At 36.6% G+C, this 20689-nt stretch overlaps 1 protein-coding gene across 1 annotated transcript; it reads right to left on the minus strand.

Moving 5' to 3' along the window:
• Positions 1-6096: 6096 nt before the first annotated feature.
• On the minus strand, positions 6097-17813 carry LOC100004545 (serine protease 27-like). Its single transcript, XM_068218167.2, has 5 exons — positions 16945-17813; positions 16681-16849; positions 16301-16563; positions 16070-16212; positions 6097-7604 (listed from the first exon to the last, which is right to left on the minus strand). Exons 1-5 carry the CDS (start codon positions 16979-16981, stop codon positions 7323-7325), a joined length of 894 nt encoding a protein of 297 aa, XP_068074268.1. The 5' UTR covers positions 16982-17813; the 3' UTR covers positions 6097-7322.
• Between the last annotated feature and the right edge of the window lie 2876 nt (positions 17814-20689).

Raw genomic sequence — 20689 nt, forward strand, 5'->3', positions numbered from 1 at the left:
AACACTGAAATGAATGACAGGTTTTTAGCGTGTAATTTTTGACAGTTAAAGATCATGCTACTCATTTGTGCAACTGAATAAAAGACGCAATAAAATGTTTTCTAATATAAACTACTTTATAAAACAAAAGATATTAGAATGTACAGTATATTTATAAGGAACATAAAATATGTTGTATTAACCACACAAAGTTTTAAAATATGTCAAGTTTTAAAAGAACTCCACTTTAAATGTTCAATAGTTCCACTCCCAAAGACAATACTATGTGAATTGTTTTTACTTTATCTTCTGATCATCATTCTTTATAAGCGTTTTTATCTCGAGCTTTGTTGGAAATGTCTTTACAAAATCTTAAAATCAAGATACATTTATATGAGAAGCTAAATAAACAAGAAATGACATATTGTTTATATATTGTTTCATTTCAAAGTGGATTGAAATTCAAACATCAGGGAAAGATTGACACAAAAGATCAATCATTTTACTGTATTTTTGGATATTGACAAAAATATACCCATGCAAAAAATAAATAAATAAATAAAAATAAAAATAAAAAATGACCATTACCCACCTTTCCTGAAGGAAGCAACAGAGACATTGGACCCTATCATACACCTGGCACAATAAGGCTCAAGACATGTTTGCCGCGATGTGGTGCTATTTTCAGACCAGAGCAACTCAGATTTTCTCGTTTTGCACCACATTGTTTAAACCCATTGTTGCCTATTTTTTTAATAATTCAATGAGAATATAAAAAATGATGTAAATAAATAAATATCTTAAGTAGTAAGGTTTTTGATTGTTTTTGTGTGTGTATTGTGTGTGGTTCTCTTCTCTCCGCCTCTGTTTCCAAACAGGCTTCATCATTGCTGCACAGGTGCGGTGAATCAGGAGCCAGCTAGCACGTGGAGGCCGGCTTGCTTGTGGCGACAATTTACACCAGACTGGAACGTCGTTCAAAGAGTATCCTCTCTCCCGGCTTTTGTTGATTGTTTTGTGGAGTACAAACTGTGTTGTAGTGATTTCTGAGTGTTGACTTTGAGATATCCAGAGACACCTGTGCTGAGGAGGGTGCCTTTTTGTTTTATTACTTTTTCCTCATGTTTTGTGGTTAGTAGGGAGGTAAGTGAATGTTATTTTATTTGTTTAATTTCATGTGCAGGTAAGAGGGTTAAAAACTTAGTTAGCTGTTGAGTTTTGTTTGTTATTTTGGCATTTACCTGCAAGCTTTTTATTGTCTCCTTTTTTTTTTTTTTTTAAATGTATACGTCAAATAAATTTGACTTTACGTTATTTCCTTGGTCATTCGTTTATGTTGTTGTCTTTACTTTAAACGGGAGATGAGACTCCAAGCTCCTCATTAATTTAGATGAGTTCTAATTATTTTAATGTAATATGATTTATTGTTACGGGTCTGGCTTGCAGTGTGGAGCCAACCAAGGTTTGAATTCATAACACCCATTTATAAAATTTTAGATGCTTAATAACTGCAAATAAGCTGTTTTATAAATAAGCCAATACTATTACAAAAACATTCATATAAATGAATAAAAAACGCGTTCAAATTACTTTTCTCAAAGTAACACATTTAGTAACTTTTTACCTGACTTTACATTGTAATGTGTTACTTTTCCCCCAACACTGCAAATATGATCAACAAGTCCTGTTATATTTTTCAGACTTTGAACTCTAAGCAAAATTACTACACTGCTACTACAATACAATAACTATCAAAATAAGGGATTTATTTAATTCTGAAAGCAAGTTAGACCAGGTTAATATATACTCTACTCATTTGTTATTTATTTTTTATGACTTAATGTTCATGACCAGCAAATCAGAATCGTCCACTGGACAGCATTTAGACCCAATCCCAGTTCTACACCTTAGCTCTTCCCCTTACACCTATCCCTCCTTTTGTGCTTTCACGTGAAAGGGTGAGGCTGTTCCAATGGGCTACACTCACAGCTAGTGTTTTTTAATCAACAGTAAATGTCCAGTCAAAGGATAATGTGACTAATTAAAAACTTACAAAGTTTACAGAATCAATCATTGTAATATAATCAATGCATTCAGTTAAATAAACTTAAGCAAAAAAAGAGTTTTTTACTCTAACAACTCTAGCGCCGTCAGGATCAGCCATCTGTTGCAGAAACTCCATAGAAAATACTGGAGTAAAATAAAGTTTCTCATTTCAAACACATGGCAGGGAAATTTTGAATATAATACAGTGTTTCTTGTCTGGTCTGAGACCCACTTTAATACGAATCACTGATTTTTAAAGAAAACAGATCTTAAACATGGTGATTTTGTAGTGGAAAGACAGGACACTGGAAGCTCTTGGGCTGGCTGACTAATAATTAAATGTCTGTGTGCAAACTGTGCATATACTCCAATTATCTTTAACTTATGATGTAGGGATAAGGGGAAGGGCCAGATAGCCCCGGATATGGAGTTTTTTTCAGGACCACACTCGGGTACAAACATTTCACAGAATACAGATTCTACATCCAACGACACACAAGTAAGGGGGTGCTTAAATGTAAGTATTTTTTTTTTAAAGATATTATTACAACAAACAAGCAAGCATATGTTTTAATAAACTCACAAATGCATTTGTGGTTTATGATTATGCTTTAAAAAAAATAATAAAAGCAGTGAAGCATGCATAATTTTATAATCTCCCAAAACAGTTTAAACTTTCTTGTTGTTGCCTTGTTATAATTTTACAGAGAGAGGCATTAAAGAGGAGTTTACTAATACAGTTTTTACCATTAGGATGAAGAGAATGAGGTGGTTCTCCAACTAAAATGCTGCATGACCCTCTGTGGAGTGAGATGAAACTACAAGAAATTTCTAGATGCTGTCGATCAGTGATCAGGGTGAGCTGAGTGTAGTGTACGTGTGTGTGTATGGAAGCAGAAATGGGAACATGCATAAAATATCAAACCGGTTATGTTGCATGTCTTCAGTGTGTTTAAACAGAGAGAAATGCCCACCGTGGCTACAGTATGATGTAGCAGAGAGTATGTAAGAACCCAATGCATGAATGCAATAAAGCAATGCAGTTAAACACCAGCATATTACTCTACTCTTAAACCTAACCCCAAGTAAAAACGACACACTTTCAGAATTAATTCACACAGTGGCAAAAGTTGAACTATTAAAAAAATTGGCCATGTGTGAGGAGCAGCTGATGGTGACCATAGCAAAGGCAGATGGCAGAGGATTGTAAGTTCAAAAACCCATTTAAATTGGTGAAGAAAGAAGCACACGTCATGTTTTCACCATTGTTTTAGACACAATATGTGAATAGTCTGATGAAGGTTTAACCTGAGTGATGCAATACAAGCACTGATCCATGATAGATATTTAATTACAAGCCGCACAGGGCAATTACAACTTATAAAACACAAATGAACACACATTTTGCAAAATACACACAAAAAACACACTCTATTGTGAAAAATATATGTGCATATATGTAGGCATTTGTAGTGAACTCTGAATACATAGCTAGTCTTTAAAGTAAAACATTAAATACATGCACAGGTTACAGTACGTAATTAATCCTCTCATTGTCAGAGACAATAAGATGCCATCTGTCCAGAATTCTTTTGATTCTTTAGTCTTTCCACAGTTTCCAACAAGTACTGAGTATGCAAGTGCTAACAATCACTTTGGGTATCCATGTGGGTAGGTGTGGTCTACAACAAATTAGAATAAACAAATTAAGGAATTAAAAAAAAAAAAAACTTATACAAATAAAGATACTAAAACACTTCCATGTACAATCAACAAGGGGTATGAGATCACTGATTGCCAGAAACACTTCAAAATAAAAGCTCATGAGCCCTTTTAACACTGTGGCTCTATTTAACAATAAATTAACCCTTATGATAGGAGTAACCTGTGGATTTGTATCACACACACACACCTTTACACACAAGTGGAAATGCAGCACTAGCAACACTTCAGCATACTTTATTTCACAAATAACTATATATCATGAAGGATTAAAAATGTACAAATCTGCTGTTACACACAAATATTGCTGCTTTTTGTCCTTTTTGCTATATATTCTATTCCTTTGGGTGCTACTGTTATTACTTATTATTGTATTAATGTGTATTCGGGGTTTCCGCAGTGGGTCTTAAAGTCTTAAAATGTCTTAAATTTTAAAAACAAAATTTTAGGCCTTAAATAGTCTTAAATAACTGAAATATTGTGTTGTAGGTCTTAAATCATTTTAAACAGGTCTTTATTTCCCTATGTCCAAGTAAAGCTACCCAATCTGGCCAAATCAGTTTTTTTATTGCAAAGAGATTCAGTTTAAAACAGCTGTTACATTTTCAGCAAATTCTCCAAATTAAATTCTCTAATCATGGAAAGAAAACTAAAGCAACACATCCCTTTACATGATCTTCTGTTAATACAAAAACTATTTACCAAAGTTAACAGACCATTAGAAAAATCCTTAGTGTTTTGCCCTGTATAAGTCTAAAATTTTATTCATAATGGTCGTAAAATGGTCTTCAAATGTCTTACATTTGATTTGAAGAAACCTGCAGAAACCCTGGTATTCAAATGTTGAGAGCAATCAGTTAGAAAACATTTTGCTGCAATCTTTACATCCTATACTGTGTTTATTAAGGGTGTTACCAATACCAGTGCTGTGAGAAAGGATGCGACGGTATAGGCCTAGCAGAGACAGGGAAGAGTGTGGTAGAGGTAGAAAAAACTAAATCGTTACACACTGTACTTTGGGTTTGTAGTTAACTCTAAAGTAGAGGTGAGCACATGACAAAAAATGCAATTATGTCTACATAGTTACATTTGAACTTAACTGTAGAATAGGCCCTAATTAATATTATTTATTCTTTAGGTCACCTATAATTGTTTCATAAGCACATATTTATTTAAAACAATGAGTCAAAACCTAGCATAACCAGTAATTCAAATAATGATGACACAGTGACTGCAGAGACCAGCAAGAAGCATAGACACAATAAGAGCCAGGCAATGTAATGTAATCTAATGTGTATTTATATAGCGCATTTATTGTGTATGGACATACACCCAAAGCGCTTCACAATCATGAGGGGGGGTCTATCCACACCACCACCAGTGTACAGCATCCACGTAGATGATGCGACGGCTGCCACAGGACAACGGCGCCAGTGCGCTCACCACACACCAGCTGTTGGTGGAGTGAAGAGACACTGATAAAGCCAATTTGGTGAAATGGGATGATTGGGAGGCCATGATCTTAAGGGCCGATAGAGGGACTTTGGCCAGGACACCAGGGTAACACCCCTGCTCTTTAACAAGAAGTGCCATGGGATTTTTATTGACCACAGAGAGTCAGGACCTCGGTTTAACGTCTCATCCGAAAGACGGCGCCCACTGACAGTGTAGTGTCCCCTTAACTTTTACTGGAAGTGCTTGAACTGCGTTACTGAAAAGTCCTTCTGCATTTACCCTATCACATCAGTGTTATATGACGCATCAAAGGATTAAAAGTGTGTTACTTTTCTTTTATCATTCAGTGATTTGTCCATGTACCACTAAAGGAAAGCTGTGTACCACTATTAGTTTATAGAGTTAAAAAAAGTCTTATAAAATATTATTAGGCTGTTAAATAAAATAATAAATAATCAATAAAGTAGTTTGTAAATATTTTCTATCGTCTCACAAAACAGTTTCCAGTTGCTCCACTTTCTATTATAATTTTACTGAGAAAAGCATTGATTGTGAGTTTATTAATACAGTTTTTACCATCAGGATGAAGAGAACGAGGTTGTTTTTCAACTGAAATGCTGCAACGACCTCTGTGGAGTGAGACAAAACTACAAGAAATTTCTTGATGCTGACAATCAATAAAGGCAAAGGGCAAAGGTGGGTGAGTTGAAGAGCAAGGCGTGGGATGTGTATGTGGAATATGTATACACGATCTAATATTTGTCCCTGCACAAAAAAAAAAAAAAAAAAAAAAAAAAAAAAAAAATATATATATATATATATATATATATATATATATATATATATATATATATATATATATATATATATATATATATCAACAGATCAGATAATATAATTGTAATACATTTTATTCATAATTTTTTTCTCTTTTGTTCTTTGATAGACTTGTGCATATAAAAAATATGAGTGATCCTTGTCAGTTAAAGGTAAAATATATTTTTCATAAATTTGATTTACGGCGCCATCTGCTGATACACTTTAAAAACTTATTTAATTATATGTGGTCACAGTAGGGATAATGCTTATGATGTTAATATGGAGGTAATTATTTGTGAGCTATTGATGTTTTTGAATCTAGCATTTGATATTCTCCACTGGTAAAACGTGATTTTATTGTTGGTTAACACTGTAGTTTAGGTCACAATTCATGCTGACCACTGGCTTATTACCTGTCTATTATTAAGAAATTAACTGTTAATTAGTAGTTATAACGGATAATCTTATTCTGCATGCCTAATCCTATTCAAAACCTAAAATCAACTTAAACTAATAATCAGCTAATTAGTAGTTTATAAAGATAGTAGTGGTAGTTCATGGTTTATTAATGCGGTGAATTGTGACCTAAACTAAAGTGTTACCTACTATTGTAAATAAATTGCATTGCACAATCAGGTCACAATTTTTTAAATTAATTACATGATTAATTAGGCAGAGTAGGAGGTGGTCTCAAGGATCTTTGCAGAGCTCTGAACACTATGCTGAGATGCAGAGCCATTTTCCTAATGCAAACATTTGCTTTCGGAATGGACTGCCAAACGCAGCTATGCCCAGAAAATTAGGGAAAAATAAAACAGAAATGTGTAGAAACTTTAAAGATATAAAAATCTCAAAATAAAACATTAAACACCAACAAAATCTTTCCTTAATAATTAATCTTAGGTAAAAACAGGAACTGCTGTAGAAGCTGTCTGCAGAAGAGTTCTGATAGAGTTGAAGTCCGTTTTTTCCTCACGTTTCTATTAAGTGTAATGAACTTTAAAGTATATCTGAGCATTTTCACGACCCCTTTTTATTTGACACAGTAAATGATTAGGCTAAGGGAAATACAGTGATGCATTATTTTGCTAGAGATGCTGATTTATTTTCATAACCTTTTGTTAAATAATCAATGAATTGAATTTGTTTCATTATAACATACAGTAGATGCCCCAGAGTCTAATCCAATTGAAAGTTTCTACAAAGGATTAAATATAGAAACACCTCCTTAATTTTATGAATCCAGTAAGCTGTTATAATGATTATAGTACCACATCCCAGAAATCATCATAACTCAGTCTTCAAAAGAGGCGTGAGATGAAGAGAGTGATGATGGAGAATGCAAGAGCAAGGGGAAATGAGGAGTGGTTGACTGATCCTGCATTCATGAAAGTGTAAATGACGGGATATGAGAGAAATCCAGGCAGACTGCTGCTGGTGTAGTTGCGGATCCACTCCTCATATTCAGACACTCTGGCATATACAGAAGGAATGCCATTTTGACCACAAAAACCATAGATTAAAACTCCAGATTGAATCCACTGGGAGCCCTGTCTAGTGATCAGTGGGCTTCCACCGTCTCCCTGCAAAGAGAAACACAATTTACACTTCTACAATAACTCTGTTACAGATATGAGTCTGAGATGCTGCATGTGAAAGACATTTTACTCACTCCACTTCTTTTGACGATAGGCTCATTTTAACTCCCTTAGGGCCCTATCATACATCCACGTTTAGTGTGGTTTGTTGCTATTTTCAGACCAGGGGCCTGTTTCAGTAAGGAGGTTCAAACAACTCAGAGTTTAAACATGAACTCTGAGTTGATTTACCGAGAGATTAAAAACTCAGAGTTTTCGGTTTCAGAACAGCTGATCTGAGCTGGGTCAATCAACTTCGAGTAGACCAACTTAGAGTTAAGCGTGCACACCGTGACTTTAAAAAGGCATTATCAATGGAGCGCAGACATTACGAATGACTATGGAAATATCTTATAAAAGAGATCACCATTTCTTTCTCCAGCTGAACTTGATGTTCTCATGCAAAGTTATAGCAAATATGAGCTTATATATTTGAAAAGAAGCAACCATCAGTGAAGAAGAGATGGATAGCGTGGGAAAACAGCTGCTCAAGTAAATGCCTAATTTCACTTTTTAAGTATTTAAATATTTAAGTATAATAAAATAAGTAATGTAATTTGTGACGTTTATATTTTTTTTCTAAACTTTTTTATACATTTATTAGTTTTAAATGATTTAACAGTGCACTTGTGTGTCTGCCTTTTTTATTGATCAAGTGATAGAGGTTAATATAACATTTAGAAGGTAAGCAGTACTAAAAATAATTTTTAGAAAGAATAATAATCCCATTAATCTAGTTACAGTGCATGTCGAAGGTGAATTTAATTTAATTATTTATTAAAAAAAGATAAGCCATTCTCGTACAGTTTTTCTGTGTGTGACTAAAATGTAGGCAATAGCTATGTTTCCATCCAAATATATTACATAAATTTATGTGCAAAACTGGAATATTGCATAAAAGATGCGAATAAAATTCCATCCAACGAGTCAAAGAGAAAAAATCTTCACTTTCTGATTAAACTGGCACCAAATATCAACAGTAAAAACAGAATTTACTGTGGTAGAAGAAGCTGCGTCAATTAATTCTTTATTTAGCCTAATTAATGTACTTGCGCCTCGATGTCAGAAGACAATGCTGAAACACAATGAACACGTGGGGGCGTCTGAAGCCATGAGACGCGGAGATTCTTGACACGCACCAGACGTTCGGAGGTAATTAATAATATACACTAATACTGAAACAGTTAAGGCATTTTAGAATGACTAAAACAATATTTAAGACATGTTACAGTGTGCTCAGCCAGCTGGTTTGTCCATTTACACACATTTTCATTATCATATGATCATGATCTTTTAATGTACATACTGTAATTTGTTCAGTAAAAGTGTTTCCATCGTAGTTTATGCGCACATTTTCTATCGAATAAAAGTTTATCCTACTCAATTATGCACGTTTTTTATACATATTTTAAAAAGTTATGTGCATCATGACGTTTCCATCAATCGTTTTTATGCACATATCCAAAATGAGCATTAAGGCTAAGGCGAAAAAAACTTAAGGCTAAGGCGAAATACCGCTTCATCTTTAAAAAAGGGGAGGAGACAGACAGAAACTCTGAGTTTTATAGAATAAAACCTGCTTCTGACCAGGTTAGATTCACAGAGTAAGTTACCACAGTAACTGACTCTGAGTTAAAGTTACCTTTCTTTCAGAAACAGGCTTGACTTACCCTGCTTTCTCGAGTTTAACAAACCTGCCATTTTGAAACGGAAAACCCAGAGTTTCTCTCATTTCAGGGTTAAAATACTCTGAGTTTTCAGTTAACATACTTTCTGAAACAGGCCCCAGTGCAACTGTAATTTTCACGTTTTGTGCCACGTTGTTTAAATAATAAATCCATTTGCGCCACTTTGTGGACTCATGGGTATGCTGGTCTAAAAAGGAGGCGTGTTAATGACTAATTATAGTCAAATTAAGCTCAAACTGTAAGGTAATATGAATAAAATGTACATTAAAGAAAAATAAAAGAGGATAATAATATAAATAAATAAAAACATTAATAATAAAAAGGAGCCACTGTTTACATCTGGGTTAAGAACATGTGTCCTAATACAGTTTCTTCCAGAATAATCTTAAATGATCATCATTTTGCATTAGGCAGATCACATGCATATTTGTGAATGTATTCATGTACATACACGCATCAGTGTATATATAGGGGTTGGAAAATAAAACTGAAATACCTGGGTTTAGACCACAATAATGTGGCTTCAGGCCTGTTTTGTGGCTTACACAGCATTAAATCATCTTTGGGAATGACAGACACAAGTCCTGCACAATGACCTAATCAAGCTAAAAGTAAGACATTTTTTACAAACACAGGCAGGAACCCAGAAAGTGACATAATTCTGTCAAGGTCTCGCTGCAATAAATGAAATTGTTGTATTGACGAAAAACTTTAATACTTGCATTTAATAAATTAATCACTTGTAAAATTAGGCATGAGGTATATTTTCATGATTTTATGAACATTTATAAGAGCTGCATTTATTAAAATATACAGTATGCTTGAGACAGTCACAACATAAGACAGTTTTGAAATTTAAATAAATCATTAATATCAGCAGTATTTTTTTAACAAGAGGTCCATTGAAAACAAATAAATGTTATTTATAAATAATTTACTGTGTTTTAAATAATGACAATACTCATTTTTGTCATGTGTGACAAGGAAAATGCAACATCACAACAACCCATACCAGTGGAGGTGCTAGCTTGAATGGCTCCCTGGGCGAACCACCCAATATACGCCCCCTCCTCCCTCAAGCTTATATATAGTTGGTTTATAGATGTGAAGTTCTAGTATGGTTCTAGAAGGTTACATGGAGCAACCTAATATAGAAAAGAACCATTAAACATGTACATTCTAACTTCTTTTTTTTTTTGTTATTTTACCCTAATTTTGGGTTAAATATGGACAAAACAAGAATTTTAATTTATTAAACACATCCATTCATTCATTTTCTTTTCGGCTTAATCCCTTTATTAATCTGGGGTCACCACATCGGAATGAACCGCCAACTTATCCAGCATATGTTTTACGCAGCACATGCCCTTCCAGCTGCAACTCATCTCTGGGAAACATCCATACACACTCATTCCCACTCATACACTACAGACAATTTAGCCTATCCAATTCACCTGTACCACATGTTATTGGACTGTAGGGGAAACCTGATCACCCAGAGGAAACCCACGCAAACATATTAATAATAATTATTATTATTATTTTTATACAAGTACTATTATAAATAAATAATAGGTTTAATTATAAATAAATAATAGAAATCAAACCTAAATGTAACTGGAAAACAATTCATTTTGGCAATTCTATAAAATACAAAAAATATACATGTTTTATAGAATAATCTGTTTATAGACTTGACTCAAGGCGGAGATTTAATGTTATGAAGTCTTATCTCTCTGCCTCATTATCCATCCTTTCTGCTTCTATAGCCATACTTAGTCAAAATAAGATCATCATCATATTACATCAACTTCAGTTTTGTCAACTAGCAAAACTCGCTGCGAGCCGACACCTTGTGTCATAAGTGACATAAAGGGCCCTATCATACACCCGGCGCAATGCGGTGCAAGGCATGGCACAAATATTGTTTGCTAGTTTCAGCTTGATGCAACAGTCTTTTTGACGTGTTGCACCACGCTGTTTAAATAGCAAATGCATTTGGGCATTTTGGTCTAAAAAAGGAGTCGTGTTAAGCCTGGTTTATACTTCTGCGTCAAGCAGGGCTGGACTGGGACAAAAAATCGGCCCTGGCATTTTGGGCCAGAGCGGCCCACTAAATTAAATCAAAATGCTATCTATCCATGCACGTCCAATATTTTTATCAACTCATATTCTATAAAACACAAAAGCCAAATATATAAAATAAATAAATAAATACAAACTTTAATCTCAATTTAATTTCTGTATACTGTCCATAAAGATATTTGTTGAGTTCTAAAAAATACACTATTCATTTATTTTTCTTTGTTCGCATAAGTCCCTTATTTATCAGGGGTTGCCGCAGTGGAATGAACTGCCAACTATTCCAGCATGTTTTATGCAGCAGATGCTTTTCCAGCCACAACCCAATATTGGAAATCACCTATACACACTCATTCACACACACTCGTACACTACAGCCAATTTAGCTTATTCAATACACTATTCACTCAGCCTATATTTCATGAATAAACATAACAAAAACTGCCTGCTAATGCAAAAAGACATAAGAATTGTTAGATAGAGACAAGATGAATTCAATATCACGTTTAACAACTATAGTGAGATGAGATCATCCAGCAGATGAACTGTCTGACATGCACTATACTCTCACCTGGGGTTTATGCTCACCCGCTAAACTACTGGCTGCAGCTCTTGGCAGAGAGTGTGTTGTCACGTGATTTGCGCTTTTAGCCGTGTACTAGAATGAACGGAGAACTTTTCAGCATCGCTAAATGAAACGCCGGTGTATTTCCCGCGATTTTTCGGCGCCTCCCTTGCGTTTCTTCTCTCTGACTCTCGACTATTTTGACAAATACACACAGACGACGCACGCTCACACGGAGTCCAAAATAGGAGTTTGTGATTGGGCCAGCCAAATGTCAATACCGAAAAGAGCCAATGGGCTGCAGAGTGTCACATGGGCGGGCCCGTTCTGTCTGTCCGGGAAAAAAAAGCATCTACTTTCAGAGAGTCACAGATCACAGCAGTGTCAATTAATAAGGCAGAAAAAAAAAACATAGGCTGCTAAGCCTTTTATGGGCCGATCAGATCATAAGACGATGATCAGCCCGGCCCAAAAAGTACGTCGTTAGCAGTTTTATTTATTTTATGCATATTTATTTTTGTTTTATTAAAGACAAGCTTAGATTTGCCCACCTGTCAGGTTTTGACCATATGGGGCAGAGCATGTGTATTCGGATATAACTCAGTTTTTTGACCACACTTCGTTATTGTTGTTCTTTTATTCGCTTGCTGGAAAATAGAACTGAATTTAGAAATAGTTTTGAAACAAATTTTTGCGCTTAAACTAAATTAATTATTTATAGACTAATGGATATCTGTGCATACAACACATTTTCTTGTCCACGGAAGAGAGTGAAAGTGAAAGTAAATAATGAGGAGGCTCATTCTCTCATGCTTGCTCTGTAGATGCTCTGTTTAACTGTATTCTCTCTAGTGAAGTGTTCAGTTTTTCCACTTACAAAGTTGGTCATGTAAATAGCAAATGCGCTATGGTGCGATGCAACTGACTCTTAAAGGGAATGGGAGATGAGACTCTTTTATTCTTCGAGTGGTTTATTCTCTAAACACACCTTTAACTCATTAAGAGAATAAGCTCAACCCTGTTAGACCATGCGCCGTGGTGCAAAGTGGATTTCCCCTTCGGATGGGGAACTTCAATGCTATAAGTGGATTTTAATCCACGAATGGGGATTTCGTTTCAAAAAGCCAATCGTCTGAAAGAGTATATAACAGGCCAATGAAATGCCAAATGAGTTGGCAGCGTAAGCTTGTGCACGTGTGCCTTATTGCCAATTAACTCCGCATATAAGCACAGGAAAGCAAAGAAACGCCATCCTTTTTGATTCAGAGACTTTTACAGCCTTCTGAGAGAGTCGATGAGGGTTCGCACTGCAGCAGGCACTCGGGCAGATCTGAGGGATTCAGCGAGAGATAATCCGTTGCCTCCGGGCCCACGACCTCCCGCTCCTCCAAGCGCTCCATCCAAGTTTCGGCGGGGGAAGCGATCCGTCTAACCAGATGGTAGCCCTTACGCTTGATGAAACCGGAGACCAGACGTCCACCCCGGCATCGGAGGGTGGGCTTTCATTGTCCGACGATGATTCAGACCTGCTCGCCTACAGGGTCATGAAACCCCCTATTTCAGCAGGGTGTTTTCACACCTCTAGTTTGGAAAATGTCAGGACAGTGGGTATGTCTAGCTCTGTTTAGGTGGAAGTGTCAGGGAAGGGAAAAGGGGAAGGATTTGAATAAGAATGGGAGTTTCCTTTTGGGCACGTGCTGATTTTCAGTGAGGCAAAACAAACACAAATGCAGGGAGAAAGACAGTGACTGTGTTTAATGAAGGTGGAATGCTTGATATCGCACGTCGTATAAGAGAAAAAACCTCTGCATTTCTCTGTAACTCAGATGCACTCGGTAGGTCAGAAAGCCGTGTGTGTGTAGACAATCCTGTCACAAAATGAAAATTAAACACAACGGTCGCAACAGTTTGCTTGCAGTGTTCACGTTTACACTCGGAGAGCAGCATTTACAGCAGATCTTTCAGTCCATAATATTGTAGTGATATTAATGTAAACTAAGTAACTTAGAAATCATTTTGACTAATGTCTTTCTTTAAACACTGAAAGAGTACTGCTGACCATACGAACTATAACTTTGCCATGTGAATAAACAAAGAAAGGGCATTGATCGCACACTCTTACCAAATCTGTAGAGACAGAACAATCAACACCAACTAGAGCTGCGTCTTTTTTTAAAGGAGACGAGCAGCAAATCCGGATTTCACAATTTTCAGATGCGAAAAGCTCTTGAGTAAAAAATGTTTCGTACAAACGTATTTCCGCCGCTTGTTGCATGCACTGATCCACACGTGAATCCGTTGTGCTCTCATAGCTGGAAAATGAAAATAAAACCTTCGTCGCAGCACATTATAAAAGCAACACTGACGACCTGTATCTCCAAACAGTTCTTCTTCTTTTCCCACTTCTTTTGGCAACACAACGTGTCATCTCTCTGCCGTCTGAACACTTTTTCAGGTACAAACAGTCTTCAAAGCTAGCATGCATATTATTGAAGTTGCACCGCATGCACAAGAGAGCGCGCTGATTGGTTTGAACCAAGTCTTACTCATGAATGAATGCAGCTCACTCAGAGACGTAATACGGTACTCCCAGGTACAGACGTCCAGTCTACATGCTGGAATAAACGCTAAGTGAAACAAACTTGTGCATGCAAAAGATTAATACACTTGCATAAAGTAAAACATATCTCAAATGGAAGACATTGGATTTTTGCCGGGGCACGTTTTTTTGTTTTGTTTTGGACCGTCTCCCCATGCCGCACCCCCGGCAAAATGCAATCGCCCATATTGCCCATGCCTAAAACCGCCACTGATACACATTATCAATATACAATACCCATTAATTACGTATGCTTAAAGGTACCATGAAGAGCTTTTAAATGTGCATTTTTGTTTGATGTTTGATGCAGTTTCAACGGAAAGATGAAGACAGGGAGGGACATAGAGTAGCTCCTCCCCTTTAAAAACAGCCAATAGCATTTAGCTTTTCTCACAGCTCTGCCAGTGAGAGTGGTTGAGATCAAGTATCGAATAAAAAGTAAATGCAAGAAGCGTCTTAAAGGGGGCAGGGCATGTCAGATATAGAGCATTTGTTTGGTCAGAAGATCTGATGAGAAACTGAAATATGAGGTGACATCAAAAAAATGTTGATCCTTATTGGAGAAAGCGACAAACTGTAAGCTTTGGATATTCTTAAAGCAAATTTTGTCACTTTTTTGCAGCACACTAGCTTATAGGTGTCCCTAAGACTAACACTATATCCTAATTTCACAGGGGCTGTTAACAAAACGAACTTTAAGTATGCTTTTCATAAGGGGATTCATGAAATTTATTTAAAATTGAATGTAATTAAATTTAGAAATTTAATTAAACTTATTGAAAAAGCTTAAAACCTTAAATGTTGCTGTTAAAATTATTTTCTTATATTGTACCTGCTATTTGCCTTACCATAAAATGCATGTTTTGTTTTTGTTACGGCTTTCGCAGGTTTCTGCGGTGCAAAGTTCAAGCTTGGTGAATTCTTACCTACAAAATCGCATCACTTGACTGCATGAGACCAATAGAGGATCAAAATATGACCTCTCTGGACAGGAATTTAAAACATGGAGCAATCGCTTGATTTTTTAAATGTCTAATAAGCTTGTTTAATCCCGCCCCTTTTGCCGTGCGACAGAATTTCACACACACACAAACTCTAGTGTGACTGTAGCTTAAGTCTTATTTTAGTATGCTTTGTTAATTGTTGGGTTGTTTAGTCTTAGGTTAGTGTTGTATATTTGTTGGAGAACATGAGCTTTGATTCTTTATTCATTCTTGCTTAGTTGTGACACATGATTTTGTTTGATTTGTTTTGTTTGTAATAAATTTACTAGTTTGGACAACTTTCATGTGTACTCTTTGTGTTGCATTCCCTTGATAGATTAATTCTTTTGTGTTTAAAAAAAGAGTTTGTAACAGTTTTTTTTTAAATACAGTGTATGTGTTTTGATAGAGATGAGCAATGAAATAAGTAAAAATTGAATAAAAATCAGTGGAATATAAATGAAAAAGAGTGAGTGCCTGATAAATTGTCTTACCCTACATGGTGACCTTCCTGTCTCATTTACAAATCCAGCACATATCAGGTTGTCTGTAACTGTTTGTTCATACTTAGTACTGCATTCAATGTTGTTCACAATAGGGGCCTCCACCTCCTTCAGCACATCAGAAAGCATTACATCTGTCACACAAAATAAAAACACAGATTTGTTAATATCTCATAAAATATCTATTTGCTCAAACTGTAATTTTGAAGCAATGCTTCTCACAAATGGAATTAATCGAGCCCCAGCCAGTGACCCAACTCTCTGTCCCGTCAACAAACACACTACCAGCAGCAGCCAGACACACTGGCCTAATGTAATCAGTGAAAGTCACGGAGGAAGAGAGCTGGACAAGTGCTATACTGTTGGTGAAACTGTTATCTTTAGGATGATTGATGACTTGAATCACTGTCCTGGGTATCTCATGTGGGTTTGAGCCATTTCTGGTCTGACGTCCCAAGTAGATCACAACATCAGACACATTATTGCTGTAAAACAAATTAGATTTAATTCCACTGTAATGAATACACAGATATTCACTATTATACTTGGACACTTGAATATTTAAAAAAAAAATGATAATATTAAACTTGGTATTTTCAAACCTCTGAAAGCAGCTAGCAGCTGTCAAAACCCATCTTTCACTGATTAGTGACCCGCTGCAGAATAATCGTCCTGTTGACTTGACGTTAATGCTGGCCTGCCAGGGCCAAGACCCTTCTGTTGCATTCAGTCCACCAACAATCTTGGTGTTGAGAGGCGCTCGACCACAGACTGATGAGAGAAAAGAGGATTTGACTATTGTCTGTTTTCAGCACATTTACAGCTAAACACTTCGACTGAAATGACATTAGATAATAACTACTTACCATCTGACTGACCCAGGCAGCCTGTTAGGAGAGACATTTTTTTGGTTGTTATTAATTTCTTGCATTGTCAGCATAATCAAAATTGGATAACCGATGAAAGTAAGACCCAAAGATTGGACAGCACAGGCTGGTAGACATTGCTGATTATGTGGTTCAGTTTAGTCCTGCATGTCAACTTTGCTTCTGAATGTTCGTGTGTTTACCTGTAACCTGTGAACTTAATATATTTACTTTAGAGTTCGAGATAATCACACTATTATTTCCAGAATAAGTGACATTGGCTCTTTAATTAAGCAAAACATGAGAAATAGTACAGTTAGTTATCTGGGGAAATACTGTCAATAAATTTAAAATGTCAAGACAAAATGTGAATTATTCAACAATCCTAAAAGTTATTTTGATGAAGTAATTATCAAATAGAAACAAGTCGCATGTCATTGCATACAAAGCGATTTCTTTGCTTACAAAGCGATCTCTGGCTGCGCCCCTTCTTATCTGCTCTCACTTCTGCAGATTTATAGGCCCTCCAGAAACTTGCGTTCTGTGAATGAACGTTGCCTCGTGGTTCCATCCCAAAGAGGGAAGAAATCACTTTACCGAACTCTCGCATTCAATCTGTCCAGTTGGTGGAATGAACTCCCTAACTGCATCAGAACGGCAGAGTCACTCGCTGTCTTCAAAAAGCGACTAAAAATTCAACTATTTAGTCTCCACTTTCCTTACTAATATGAAATTCCCTCTCTGACTCCTCCTCTAACTACAAAAAAGAAAAATAATAATAATAATAATGTTTTGCTTCTTGCACTCTTTACACACTTAAAACTTGCCTGCAGCATGTACTTATTCATTGTTGTGCTTATAGTTGTGTAAATTGCTTCCTTGTCCTCATTTGTAAGTCACTTTGGATAAAAGCGTCTGCTAAATGACTAAATGTAAATGTAAATGTCATATAATGGAAAATGATGTCATAATTGAAATTAAAAGGTCCTAAAAAAGGTTTTGAAATGTTTCAATTCACTAGAGTTTAAGGTCTTAAAACAGTCCTGAATCTGAAATTATAGGCATGTTTTCCCCCAAATACAAATATAAACCATTTCTTAAGAAACATTTGTTTCATATGTAGTTGAAGTTTATGCTTAAAACGTAAAAAAAAAAAAAATCTGGCAGCGCAAGATGAAACTGACTTTTGTAATTAATTCTGTTGAAATTAAATATATATATAGGGTTGCATATAGTTTACACCAGTTCAGATAGAAGTGTTACTTGCATTCTTTGCATGATGTGAAGAAGCTCCCTCTGTTTAGTACGGTGGCTGGCTGGTTGTTCTTTGTTCCACAAAAGGCTTGGAGTGGGGTGGAGTTGGTTGTTTCAAGTTTGAAGTAGTACAGTGCGTGTCATGAATACTACTGGTTTGCGGCGCACAATACTTAACTAACGTTAGACTCTTGATGGAAAAGAAAGAAAAAAAGGTATTAGATATGGGAATGTCCGAGCTGTGCGATTAACCCATTTCGTCTGGGTCCCCACCTGCTCCCTGGAGTCCTCTGGGTTCAAGCTTTTCTCTGGGCTGTGGTTTCTGGGTCTCTGGGGTTTCCTGTTTCTGGGATTTCTGCTTTCTTGAAGGTTTCTCTGCTTAGGTCTGTTTCTTTCTCAGGTCTTTGGGGTCTTAGGTTAGATTCCCATCTCTGGGGTCTGTTTTTTTTAGATCCTTGGGCGCCTTTGTCAGAGTTCTGCCACTCTGGTCTTGTAAATTCTTGTTTTGGTGGCAGAGTCTGGACACTAGCTCTGTCTAGTCCTGTCCTGTTGTGCTCAGCTCGAGTTTTCTTGGGTCGAGCACTTGTTTTGTCATTGTGTGTGTCTCGGAATGAGTGGCATTTGTGAACGTGCATGGACCGTGCACGTCCCCGCTTGAGCGTGTGCATGAGGTCTTTGAATGTTTGCAAGTGCGCGCTCCCGTCCGGGTGTTCACGTTCGTCTGTCTGCAGTGTGGTGTTTCATTCCCAGCGGCTCTGTCCTGTTGGTTTCGGTTTTGGTTGGCGCTGGGATGAAACATGCATGCTGCGTGTGTGAGTGCACGGTGAGTGTTTTCATTCATCGTGTACTCGTGTCTTGCGTTCAGTCTTCTGTTGGTGTTGTGTTTAGCACGTGGTGTATGTTTACATGCACCGCGTGCTTGTGTTGTCATGAACGCACGGTTAAGGAGTTATCTCATTGGCTGCCTGTTCTAGTCTTGTTTTAGGTGAGCGCATAGCTTGTGTTGTCTCTTTGTGCCATGTGCTCTCCCGTCTATTGTCTAGTCCCACCCTGCTTGTTAACCCATTACTAGTTTATTAGATTCACATGTTTAACACCTGTTTGTTCACCAGTGTATTAATTTAATTCTGCTTTATATTCTCCTCATGTCTGCTGTCCTGTGCCAGTTCGTCGTCTAAACACCCCCTGTTTTCCTGCTGTAGTCTTGTCTCGCCAGCCCAGCCAAGTTTGTTTGTCTGTTTGAGTTATAGTTATGTTTTTCCCCCTCGGGGTGGTTTTTGATGTTCTTTTTTGTTTTATTTTAATTAATAATAAATCCTCCTGTGTTTGCATTTGAGTCCTCGTTCCCTCATCCTTCCCGAACCGTGACAGCCTCAGGAACAAACTTTTTTAAGGATGGTTTGTGTCCACCCTCCAGGGCCAAGTTGACCAATCAGAAAATAACTTTCCTGAGACATGTTTTTATAGTCCTTTGTTCAGAAATATAGCGATTTACATAGGTATTTTGATGGAAACTGAGGCAGAAATGTTCAAGTTTCTTAAAATGTTAATATGTTGCACGTGTATTAACATAAAATGTAAACAATTGTTCAGTTAACCAAATTAGCTTCAAAAGGACTTTAAACATGATCTACCATGAGCTAGTTTAGCCGTGGTAGAAGTAAACATTGATTGCAGAAGTATTAAAACCACAATATTAATACAAGAGCAAGGGGAAACGTTTCAAAACACCTGATTACACATAAAGAGAGAATAAAGGTTTACATTAAAACATCAGTCTTAAGCAAGGAGCTTATAGAAGTTTTAACCATGTCTCTGTCCAGTGCTGTGAGCACATTACTTTGTGGCGTAAATACCTTGGAATCAGTTACAACTGACCATTCAGTCTTTTCCTGGGCAGACGTTGGTTCTGTGTTGGCTGACGCATTTGTTGAATCAATGCAAAATAATTAGGTGTCTGATCGGCCATATTAGTTACACTGTTTACTTATTTATTAATCTTAAAATGACTTAGACCCAAAAAATAACAAAACATTTCATGCAAAATGTTGCAATATTATTTTCCTTCTGTCTGCTCACTCCCTGGCTGAATCTGATGTGTTACCCCTGCATCAGAGCATGTGCTACCTGACATGTAACTTGTGGAAAGAGAAAAAACATTTTGAAACATGCAAATCGGCAGAAATATTGGCAAAATTTATTCATTAATGAATTTAAGATTTTTGTTTTTAAGTGATATTGCACTTTTATGACCTACGTATGTTTGCGTGAGTCAAATGTAAATTCATGAGTTCACACTTAGATATTGCTTGATGCTATTAGCAGATTTGGCATTGCTGTCCCGGGAGAGAACGCTGAGCTCGGAGATAATTGAGCCCAGGGCTCCCACCTGATCAATAAGTATATAAGGGATCAGTTAGGTCTTGAGGGCTCCCCCTGGCAAAGGAAAGTAAAAAAGAGATGGGGTAGAAGGGTGGATTCTTCCAAAATG

The sequence above is a fragment of the Danio rerio genome, chromosome 3, assembly GCF_049306965.1.
Source record: "Danio rerio strain Tuebingen ecotype United States chromosome 3, GRCz12tu, whole genome shotgun sequence".
NCBI lineage: Eukaryota > Metazoa > Chordata > Actinopteri > Cypriniformes > Danionidae > Danio > Danio rerio.